This window comes from Ipomoea triloba, chromosome 4, assembly GCF_003576645.1.
Source record: "Ipomoea triloba cultivar NCNSP0323 chromosome 4, ASM357664v1".
NCBI lineage: Eukaryota > Viridiplantae > Streptophyta > Magnoliopsida > Solanales > Convolvulaceae > Ipomoea > Ipomoea triloba.
Genome location: NC_044919.1, coordinates 1,011,275 through 1,023,784, shown reverse-complemented (window position 1 = coordinate 1,023,784; position 12,510 = coordinate 1,011,275). Strand labels below are relative to the sequence as shown.

The window sequence follows — 12,510 nt, the reverse complement described above, 5'->3', positions numbered from 1 at the left end:
TCATTAGTTACGTTTTTTGCTTTAATTAATTTGCTACTTAGGCATTTGATTTGAATTAGACAAGTGTATGTGTATCCTTACCTATTTAAGGATTTAATTCCGATCCAGGAATGCATTTCATCATTTAGTCACTTTCTTCGATCATTCATAAATAACTATCATAAATAACTGATGTTGTAAAGTTTATTTAAAAAAAAAAATCAATACTATACGACGTCGGTTATTGTAATAATCAACGTCACTTTTTAACCGATGTTAAAAGACATGTGTACTAGTGATTTCTTATATATAAATACCAAATTAAATGTGGTATGGGGGCTACTTGCAATTTCGTTATAACTGCACATAGTTTGGGAACATCTGGCCTTACGTCCTCATAACCTTACGTCCTTAATATCAACCAGCAGACTAAATAGGGGCCTAATTAAACTTGGGAAGCTAATAATTATTCAATGGACCCATAAGCTAATAATTATTCAATGGACATTGATCTACACATTTGTGCGAACTATAAATAAAAAAGTATTGTACTGAAAATTAATTAAATGACGGTCGCCGGGGGCGGGGTAGTTTAATTCGAATGTGTTTACCATGCATATTCAATCCGCATATCATGAGGAGATAAATTATATATAGACTAATTCAACGGATTGTTCGTTGCTCCTCGTCCCCATGTGATGAAGAATCATTGACGATACTGTACTGCCAAATTGCCCATCCTCCCCCTCAAATGATAATGACGATTATTGTTCGTTTTTTGAAACATTCACAGATATGGTGATGAAACGTTTGGCTTGGGATCCTGAGAAGAGGCCAGGCGGGCCACTTAGATGGATACTATTTGTATGAGGAAGTCATGAAACAATGGCCGACATCTTCATCTTAATTCTTAAACAATAAACATGCATGCATGCAATGGATTATCGTCTCATCATCAGTTATGTTTTTTGCTTTAATTTGCTACATTCGGGCATTTGATTTGAATTAGATAAGTATGTGTATCCATAACTATTTAATGATTTAATTCTGATGAGGCAATGCTCTTGCTACGTGAGAGAAAAAAAACCAATATTGGTTAAAGATGAATTGCAATGAAGATGTAATTACAAAGCAAAATAAAGTGTTATTTATACTAATGAAAGGAGATAAATGCGGCAAGTAAGTGAATGTTGTGGTAAGAACATGAACAACATATGCGACACTTCGGGCATACGTGGATGATGGAGTATGGTGAGTGAATCATAGAATATGCTAAGTCAAGATGGAGCTTTGCGTCATTTGCGGTGAAAGCATGAATTTGAGCCACACAATATATTATGCTCTAACACAGTAAATTTTATATACATGCATATATACGATCAAGAGAAGGTTGAGAAAGTGAGAAAAACTATACAATTACTCTGCTGCAGCAGTTCGGTGACTACACAACCTTCATCAATCGGAAGTTATGGCTGGAGGTTAGTATTTTAAGTACGATCCTAATTATCGCGCATTAAGTTCCTATGTGATAAATTATGTCTAACAGTTGGTATCAGAGCTTGTGGAGGCATCAGAGAAAGGTTAAATCTACCACTTTGCTTCAATGTCTCCTCCTAAACAAACTACGTATGACGGTCTGGTTTTCATGGTGGTCATAGGGCTCATAAACGTCATAGCCCTTCTCTTGATATTCTGGAGACCACGCAAATTCTACCACGGCATGAACACAATGTCGATCTTTCTCTGGACGGCACTGTGAGGTGCCAGTTCGTACTTTAAGGCTTTGGAGTACGGTAAGTCTATTGGATGTACCAGTATTTTTTTATGCCTAGTAGACTGGTTGTAATAGAAAGTGTTATTTTGGTGAAAACTCTTTTTATTAGTTGCTTGGAGAGTCTTCTTGTACGGGGTAATGATATATCTAGTCAAGAATTTTCTAAAAATTGATAGATGGGTTGTACTCTTGTACGCTTTTATGAGTTTTCTAGAAAACAGTTTAGCTAGATATTTTGAAGTCCAAATTATCATTGAAGAAACATACAAGCCTAATTATGTGAGGGATATGGAAAAACTCTTCAAGGACTTTATATTGGGTTACATAGAATCGTACCGTAGGTGGGGGTGATAAACAAGTCCTATGCCATAGCTCTGGTCATCCACATCAAGGTCTAGGGCTGCTTCAAGCTCTATGGCTATAGCTGCTTCAAGCTCTGTGACTTTTCGTACAAGCTAGAGTAGCGGCTCCTTAACTAGTCGAAGCGATAGATGACCAACAACCAGGTTATAGCTTTTTTTGCCCAGAGTATTTCCATAGGGATTATTCCAAATTTGTGAAAAACGCAAATATTGTAGCAGGAATACTAAATGAGTGGAGCCAAACCCCTAAGGAAGAATGCGTGGAAGCCGCCCTGCATGAAGTGGTTATTGTATTTCTCTTGTTGTGATGCAGTTTAATATTTAGTTTTTTTTTTAAAATATGATGTTTTATCTTTTTTAGATTCTGCTATCCTCTACTTTGTAATGAGTAAATTTGTGTTAATGCTTAGCCTAAATAGAGCCTAAATAACTAACTTTAACCAGACACTAATAATACATACATTGATACATGCATATATAGCCTATAGTCTAATGGTAATGGGTAGGTGCTAGCTTCTGATCTGGCTGTATGTACTACGTGTGAGTTGTGACCTGGGTTCATGAATATGCACCATTTTTTTAATATCAAAATTAAGTGAAGAATCATATATATATATATATATATATATATATATATATATCCTGAAGATGGGTTGTTATGCCGTGGACCCAGGTCCACCTTGCAAAGTGGACCTGGGTCTACATTTACATACATTATAGTCTACATTCACATACACTATACTCTACATTCACAATTTGTAAACTCCACATTCACACATTACAGGATTATATGTTTAGTAACTATATTACCATTGTTATGCATTCACACATTCAAAATTCTATATTCACAGGTCCTATACTCCACATTCACAACTTGAGAACGCTACATTCACACATTACAAGGCTACAAGTTGCTAGAACTTCTTAACTCTATTACAGATTCACACATGCATAGCTCTACATTCACGATTTCTATACTCCATTTTCACAATTTGAAATCTCCACATTCACACATTTCTAGGCAACTCTACATTCACACAATCATAAATCTACATTCACGATTTCTATACTCTACATTCACACTTTGAAACCTCTACATTCACACATTTTTGGACAACTCTATATTCAACAATATGTTTACTAATTTTTTTTTTTTTTAAAAAAAAGATGTAGTTTTGGACCCAGATCCACCTTGCAAGGTGGACCTGAGTCCACAACATAATTTGCCCCTGAAGATATTACTCAACTGTGTGGCCCATTTTGATTTATTTCCCCGCGTGTGGCTGGCTTTAAGCTGAGGCCCATTCCAAATAAATCTCCCAACAGAGCTGAGCAGCTCCGAATAAATTAAATCGTAAATTCCACTCAGAAATTGAGCAATATAATATAGTATAGTGGGCTCTTCATATCAGATCATTAAGTCCAGCCATCAAGCAAGCAAGAGGCCCATTCCATTACCTGTAGCAGTTGTTATGTTATGGGCATGGGTTCACCTAACCTTACAAGATCGACCCAAATTCATGTTCATAATTTTAAAACTTTATATTCATAATTTTTGAAATTTATATTTACAATTTTTAAACTCTATATTCACAATTTTAGAACTGTATATTCAATAGTATAACACAATTTTTGAATCTATATAACAAAATTGTGAATATAGAATTCAAAAGTTGTGAATATTGAGTAATGTAATTTTGTATACTGAGATTTAAAATTGTGAATACAAAGTTCTAAAATTGTGAATATATAATCTGGGTCCGAGTCCACCTTGGGTGGACTCAGGTCATGTAGAGTTTGTTATACATGGAAGGTGTACCTAATTTGTATTAGAATTAGAATTGTGAACTGGTGTACCTGATTTGTATTAAAATTGTGAACTTCTAGCATATAAATTGTGTTTCTAAGTCAAAACACATAATAGTTGTAAAAGAGAATCTGTGAATACAATATAGGGTCAAAATACATAATAGCTGTAGAAGAGAATTTGTACACAAATACATGGTCTTATATATATGTTATGTGTGTTCGTAGTATATAAACAAATTGTGAATTTTTAAAAGATAAATTTTATATGTAAATTATAAAAATTTAGATCCGGATCGACCATACATAATATCAAAAGTAAACATCTTGTATTTTAGTAAACAAACTCTCTAAACAAAAAATAAATAAATTAAAATTGTTCTTTGATATTATAAAATTAGATTCTCATTATATTGATTTAAACTTCTCTTAGAAACAATGTAGGCTGCAAAGGCTTAGTTAGGATGTGTGCTGTTTGGTTCTCAGTACGAACATGTAACAATCTGTTTATTCCTCTTTGGACCTTTTCTCTTATCAAATGGCAGTCAATTTCTATATGTTTAGTTCTTTCATGGAACACTGGGTTTTCTGCCATAGCAATAGCAGGCTTGCTATCAGAAAACAACAAAACTGCTCCTTCCAAATGTACTTCCAGAACTTCAAGTAGGTAGAATAACCATTGCTTCTCACATATTGCAAGAGCTAGGGCCTATACTCAGCTTCAGAGGGTGACCTAGAGATAGTGCTTTGCTTCTTGGACTTCCAGGACACTAAGGCATCCCCTAAAAATACACAAAACCCGGTAACAGACTTCCTTGTGTCAGGGCAGGCTGCCCAATCTGAATCAGCAAAGCCACTCATCTTTGAACTGGATTTAGAGGGAAAGAATAGGCCCTGCCCAGGACAACTTTTGATGTATCTTAGTACTCTGTGGGCTGCTTGTAAATGGAGATCAGTGGGTCTATCCAAGAACTGAGATAGCTGTTGTACAGCAAAACAGATGTCAGGTCTGGTGACAGTTAGGTACAAGAGCTTTCCTACCAATATCCTATATTGAGTATTGTTCTCCAATGTTGTACCCTCATCTTTTGAAAGCTTGTTGGTTTGTACCATTTGGACATTTTACAGGTTTGCTCTCAAGAAAGCTTGTATCATGCAATAGATCATTTCAACCACGCTCCCGAAGACAGCGAAACTCCACAACCAAAACTTCACAAACACCTTCCATGACTGACGTTGGTACAACCTGTAACCCCAATAGACAGCCGCACAAATATTCATCATAAGCTGGTTAATCACCACGAAAGTGGTGTATGGATAGGCTTTATCCAATACGGATTTGGCAATTTGCACTGTGTTCCACAAAAACATATAGCACACGATGTTGCTAATGTATATAAGGCCAACACCGCAAACAGATCAATAATACAGACCGCAAACAGGGCATTCGTAAGGCTTGAAATCGATTCAACCGAGGGTACGGTAAAAAAGTCCATGTGTGGACAAAGTAGAAGAGAAAATGACGAGCTTTTGGGAGAGAATGAGAAGATTGTTTTTTTTAAGAGAAGCCTTCAGTGGAGAAAGAAGTTGCAAACTCTGCTCTGATACCATATCATAAATGTAGAATGACTAACTGCCTTTAATTTAGAGAATAAAGAAGGCAGTTAGTCATTCTGTATTTATGATATGGTATCAGAGCAGAGTTTGCAACTTCTTTCTCCACTGAAGGATTCTCTCAAAAAAAAAAAAAAATCTTCTCCTTCTCTCCCAAAAGCTCGTCATTTTCTCTTCTACTTTGTCCACACATGGACTTTTTTACCTTACCCTCGGTTGACTCGATTTCAAGCCTTACGAATGCCCTGTTTGCGGTCTGTATTGTTGATCTGTTTGCGGTGTTGGCCTTCGCACTGTATCATTCTAGATACATTAGCAACATCGTGTGCTATATGTTTTTGTGGAACATAGTGCAGATTGCCAAGTCCGTATTGGATAAAGCCTATCCATACACCACTTTCGTGGTGATTAACCAGCTTATGATGAACATTTGTGCGGCTGTCTATTGGGGTTACAGGTTGTACCAACGTCAGTCATTGAAGGTGTTTGTGAAGTTTTAGTTGTGGAGTTTCGCTGTCTTCGGGAGCGTGGTTGAAATGATCATGAAGCTGGATTTTTTATCAGTGTCTCAATTTGTAAAATTTGACAAATGGTTTTCTATTTTCTTTGTGGCTCTGATCATCATTCAGGATGTGTTAACCAAAGTGTTTGAAACTGCGGAAGAAACCCCCGTATCCTCCGGCAAACGGAAGAGAAATTCCGCGACTTGGTGGATGAAGTTATGGCGGAGGTAGAAAACAGTGCATCTAATGGGCATCTTAGGAGAAGATTTCGTAATCAACTCAGAAGGATTTGCGATGAAGCATTGGTGGTCGAAGCATAATGATCATGGTTGTTTTTGTTTGGATTTTTAGGATGCTTAAATTTTTTGTTTTCCTCCCGTCTTTGCAAAATGTATGTTGAATTCTTTGTGTGACTGTTGAGGGGTTCTTTTCCTTTGTTGTTTTTTTTTTGTTGAGTTAATGAATGTATTGTTGTGTTGTTTAATGAAATTTCTGTTTATCAGTTTATGAATAGCATTATTTTTGTATAGAATAACATTATTTAATAGTATATATTCAAATTACTATTATATACCTAACTGCTGAAAAACAAAGCAAAACAGAAAAAAAAACAAACAAAACAAAACAAAAAACAAATAGAAAAGGCAATGAATATAAGTATATAACTTACATGAGCTGGAGCCATAATATTGGTCAAGGAAAAATCACCAAAATTATAAAAATTTTATCAACAAAAAATAAGAAAAGAATGTTAGAACACCAACTCCAGATTATGAACTGGCATTTGACCCTTCTTGATTCTGGTCAGCAGTCCAGTATTGCTTAGTTGCTATTAGAATCTTCTCCCTCACATGAGGACTGTCTTCATGATCAGCCATTCTGTTATCCCATTGCAGCCCATCTGCTATGCTCTTAACGCTCACCATGATATCCACGTCGTCTCGAATCACCATGCTGCCTTGCGGCCGCAATATCCTATCCATCTCCAAGAAAATATCCTCGATCTCGCATCTGTCAAAACGAATGACAGCTCAGAAGAATAAAAAAATGTGTTTCATCTCAGCTAAGCTGGTAGCGGAACAAACTGAATGATTGTTCTGTTTCAACTAAAAAATTTCGTTTTGTCTTGCTAAAAGCCCAAAGTTCCAAGTTCAATTCCCACTGGGAGTGACCTGGTCTATTAGTCTTATTGGTTTGAGCTGGCAGTTTACCTCTTGGTGGTCCTTAGCTGGTTAGGACCATAAGGTAGGGTTTCCCTTGTTATCCAAAAGCCTTAGTGAACCAAGATTTGTTCGGTTTCAACTAAACGCTGATAGTGAAACTCTTGTTCAACAAGGGTATGGAAAAACATTATGGTATTGTTACATGTTTAGTAATTAGTGTAGTTGTGTACCTATCCTTGTATAAGGTGAAGATGCCATCAGCATGAATGAAGTCATAGGTTCTTGGATATGTTGACATTGCTTCACACCTGGAGAATATACATTTAGTTATTAGTTTCCATTTTCCATGTTACTTGGATTCTTAAGCAAAAGTGCAAAACCATGAGAAGTTATAAGCCAGCATTACCAGTTGTGGTAAGTCCCGATCAAACCTCGTTCATAGACAACCCCGAGAGTGTTTACTTTCGCCTCAACAGGGACGACGTTCATCACCCACACAGGATCATCGACGAGGGCAGCAGCAAATCCCCCGAGCTTAGCATTCATGTCGAGGATGTTACGATACCTGCCTTTCTCTACCAGCTGAAAATCCACGCCCTTGTAATGTGCAACTCTCTTCTTCCATAGTTCTGTGTCTCTGCTGAAGTCTTCGGCTGTAATTCCATCGACACTCCCGCTGCTAATCCTTGGAGGAACGGCAGTCAATCTCTCGGGCCAGTTAGCTAATGCCCCACCCGCGATTTCTTTAATGTTGGACACTTCGGGCAGAGGACTCAAACAAGATTCCATCTTTGTGTACCTGGGATATTAAACGTCGGTCCATCATATGAAATCATAACCATAAATGTGGAAATATGCTCCCAACGAATGCGCTGTTAAGACTTAAAAGACGATGTTACCAGGCACTGTCAGGATCTTGATCTTGGCAGAACAATGGTTTCTTGAAGACTTTCCTGTTAGCCTTGCAGTGCAAATGATTAGTAGGCTTTTGCCAGATTGAAAGATCCCCTTTCTGCTTTAGCTTTTTCCAGCACATGCTTCTCGCAACGCTCTCGATTTGGTCTTGCTCTGCCTTCAGATCCTCGGCGGTTCTGTTCCATCCTTTCCAGTGAATCTCCCAGTTAATAGGCGGTCCGGAGAGAACCCAGTATCCACCAGGGCGCAAAACCCGATCAACTTCAATCAAGTACAGCCCATCTGCTCAAACAATTCGGGATCAATCAACATTCCAATGTTATAAACATAAAGGAAGGTAACAGCAAATGGAGATCGAGTGAATTAGGCTACCGAATTGGCCCCAGGGGATGAGACAGCGGGAACAATGAGCCATGTCAAAAGCTCTCGAGGGATAAGGGAGACGCTTGGAAGCCAAAATACCAATGGTTGCAGGAATTCCCCGCTCTAGAGCAAACTGCACCTGAGCTTCGTGTGTGTCTTTGGGTGCAAACGATAATGGTAGGATGTCTCGGGACAACAAGTAGGCGCCCCAGCTCGCAACCTGAATATGCATTGTTCGAATTGATCCCAAAAATACGATGGCAAAAGTAAGAGTAATCATTCAAGAACTAACAGCAAGTTCTGAAACTCGAATTCCTTATAAACATAGAGATAACAGTACACAATTAGACACTATATAAACTCAACCAATTAGTCTTCCATTAAGGCCTATGATTCACCAAACTAGTTATCATAAAAAACGTTTCTATCCCGACAATTTAAACAGTAATGAGATCAAGTCGGGAAGTTTTGAATGCTCAATACCCGACAGTCCCAATTACTCGAGCATTCCAAATTTCTAAATAAGCATGCAGGGCAATAAATTATATGTTAGTGAAGCATTAACTATTTAACTACTCCGAGTAAAGATTTAAATCTGAATTTTGGTAATTTTTGTTGACTTATCGTTGTGTAGTACATCAACAACTACTAGCAATTAATAATATTCTTGAAGTGAAACCGAAGAAAAGATGAGCAAACAAACCCAAAGTCTCACTCAAGTAATCAATTATGAGTGCACCAAAAAGCTACCAAACTGGAGACTTTATTCACCAGCCAATAACCATTTATCCTAACTCAAGAAAATGCAAAAATGTCGTGATCATGTTGTTCAACCAACCCTACCCTACCTTACCCCGCAGCAATACAGCTTTCTTATATCAAACACACAATCCGTTCCAACAAAAAAAAAAAAAAGTGTTCATACGATCACATAATTGATTAAATAGCAACGAAAAAACTGCTGACTGCAAACCGTTTTGTTACAGAAACACCAACTACTGCAAAAGTCTAACAAGGCACACAAGAAGATAATCAGACGGCACTGATTTAGTAATCACATCGTAATTAAGAAGATTCTTAACAAACCAACCAGACAACTATGTCCATATCAAGACCATAAAACTATGAGTCAGCTTAAAACCTTTTACCAGACAATAAGTAAATTATAAGCTCTTCTTTTGGCATTTTTTGAAGTCCATTTTAGATCTTATCTCCAACTAACAAAAGTACACATAACAACTGAAGAAAAAGATCAAAACTTCATCCATATCATCAACAAATTAAATAATTATATATATTGCCTGATATATAGAAAACTACACAACAATATGCATTATAATTCAAGAAAAGATCGAAACTTTATTGACATCATCAACAAATTAAGTAATTATATATATTGCTGGATATAGCTACATATCAATATGCACTATAAATCAAGAAAAGATCAAAACTTTATTGACATCATAAAAATTAAATAACTATATATATTGCTTGATATACTGTACAAGAATATCCACTATAATGAAATAATACCCAAAATAATGCATCGACTATGTCATAATTTTCAATTTGGTCCTTGACTACCAATTTAATTCAAAATAGTCCATCGACTATGAAAATTTACTCCAATTTAATACTCAAGAACCATTTTTGAGGAATTGGTAGTCAAGGGTATTAACCGTTTTTAGGAATTATGGCATAGTAGAATAACTGTTTTGGGTAATAACTCCACTATAATTCAAGAAGACCAAAACTTTATTGACATTATCAACATTTCAACCAATTAAACAATTATATATATTGCTTGATGTAACTACACCAAAATATGCACTATAATTAAAGAAAAGATAAAAACTTTATCCACATCAGCATCAGATTAAAGCATTAAATAATTAAACAATTTTTTTTGTCTACATAATTGCACAATGCAATAATATGTAAATTAGATTGTTTTCAAAAAAGAAATTGTAAATTAGATGCAATTATGTAAAGATATAAATACACACCTAGAGTGTACGATGGTAAAAATATAATTTATTATACTATGTACGATGTTGAAGACAAATTCAGACATGGGCAGGCCGGCAGTCTTCTTAATTGGTTAGAGTAACATATTTCAGAACCAGAAAATCTTAACATTTTCTAATTATTCCCCACCTTAAAAATTGTGATGTAAATCACAATGCTGCTTTTTTTTTAATATTACTAATTATGTTATAATGTAGTGTCTGTTAATACACTTTCTCATAGTCAATATCGATTCCATTAAAGACAAAACCTATAACCTCTTGAGAAAAAGAACTATTTCATGTCATAGACTATATTATAAGATTGGCTACGATGAAGCCATTTATTATTATTATTTTTTTTTGTTGAAGAGGAGCAAAAGTTGACTAGCATTTATTTTTTATTTTAATTAATTAATAAAATTTAAACAAATTATAAGATTTGTGAAAATCTTACCCCGCAGCCGGTATCAATGGCCGTTCGGATTGAACCGTCTTTAAGGTTGATTAGGCGGCCAATATCGTCAATATAAGCATCAGCGCCGCGAGGGAACATGGTGCCGCCGCCGGGGAAGGTGAACCGTTCACCTTTGAACCGGACCCAATTCTGACCGGCCTTCTCAACGGTCAAGTGCTTATGTGGCACGTTAGCGTACCAGACCGAATCGCGACTCTCCGGCCACCGGACGGGGATTTTATACCCGAACGGCGCCGGAATTCTGCACTTCAACAACTCCTCCTTCGCCGGACAGTGCCGTTCTCTGTATTTCAACATCCGCCGGTCGAATTTCAAAGACCGCTCCGTGTCCTCGCACGGCGTGTACTCCGAGAGCTCCGCCTTGCATGGCGGAAACTCCTTCGCCGGTGGCGGCGCCGCCACCGCCACCAAATCCTCCGCCGCGTGATGCGCGGCGAAGTCGAGGGACACGGTGGAGGACGATGACGTCAAATTAGTCGTATCAATCGAATCCTTATTCACCGGCTCGCACGGAACTGAAGGGAGGATGGCCGCCGCCGATATCTGCCGGCCGGAAAAACCGCCGTGCTGGAAAATTCCGATGAGATAAAACACCGAACAGAGAACCGTCGTCGCCGCCACATAGTACAAATTAGTCTTTTTCGTCCTCGCGCTAATAAATTGCGGAAACCTAGCCGAAATCGCCATTGCCGCCGAGAAGAAGAAATCAATGGAAATCTTTAGCGTTTTTTGTTTCTTTTGCCAATCTTATAAGATCATTGTTTCCAAATTGCTCATACAAAGAGTACATACATGTTTGTTTGTATATATATAGTTATATACACATAAAAGTATACGCGGTGGGGCCGCGGCTGACGGGTGAAATTTTGGCAAGTATTGATGAGGTGGACGACACGCGCCTCCGTGAAAATATTTATTAGGCAAGCCAGAGACGCTCCGAATCGGAGCGTATTAATGGGGCGATTGGACTTTGGAAGGAAAGAATATGGAACCCCGGATTTCTATACAATGGTCATAAACTCCGCCCAATTGGTCAACTTGCAATATTTTGTTTCTATTTTAAACAAATGAAATATTTTTATTTTATTATTTCAAAATAGAAGTACTAGATACAATTAAAATGTTTCGAGACACCCAAAGGGGGGGGGTATGAAGGTAGAATATAGACAAATTTTATTGTATATGTATATGTATGTATATAAACACAAATTAGGTACGCGCACACGTTAATCATACAAGATTGAGTTATGATTCAAAATACTGACTGTCCTCACCAAATGTAATTAGGTTTCTAATGACAATTGGTAATAAGTTTGGAAAGATAAAACGTGTGATTAATGTGATACATTTTATATTATTACCATATAAAAGTTTTGAGTCAATGTCAGAAAAGTTAAGAATGAATCACAATGAATATAATTATGGAGAGCAATAGGGCAAGGAACGTGTCAAATTAAAGTATATGTTGACCATGAACCCGAAAGGGATTAAAAGCTTCCACCTCCCTCCCTTTCTCCTCACCCAAGCTTAAGCACGGGATGAAAGAT

The 12,510-nt window shown here is 37.1% G+C and overlaps 1 protein-coding gene across 1 annotated transcript; it reads right to left on the bottom strand.

The window, feature by feature from the left end:
* Window positions 1-6,665: 6,665 nt before the first annotated feature.
* LOC116016730 (probable methyltransferase PMT16) lies at window positions 6,666-11,934 on the bottom strand. The gene is made up of 6 exons (XM_031257107.1): window positions 10,943-11,934; window positions 8,489-8,699; window positions 8,101-8,398; window positions 7,608-8,000; window positions 7,432-7,509; window positions 6,666-7,049 (listed from the first exon to the last, which is right to left on the bottom strand). The coding sequence occupies exons 1-6, from the start codon at window positions 11,648-11,650 to the stop codon at window positions 6,809-6,811; spliced, it is 1,929 nt and encodes a 642-aa protein (XP_031112967.1). The 5' UTR covers window positions 11,651-11,934; the 3' UTR covers window positions 6,666-6,808.
* Between the last annotated feature and the right edge of the window lie 576 nt (window positions 11,935-12,510).

Coding starts and splice junctions, on each gene's coding strand:
- LOC116016730 (XM_031257107.1), bottom strand. CDS start 11,650: ATGGCGATTTCGGCTAGGTTTCCGCAATTTATTAGCGCGAGGACGAAA. Junction 8,399..8,488: donor CATCCCCTGGGGCCAATTCG/GTAGCCTAATTC, acceptor TTGTTTGAGCAG/ATGGGCTGTACTTGATTGAA. Junction 7,510..7,607: donor ATCGGGACTTACCACAACTG/GTAATGCTGGCT, acceptor TATATTCTCCAG/GTGTGAAGCAATGTCAACAT.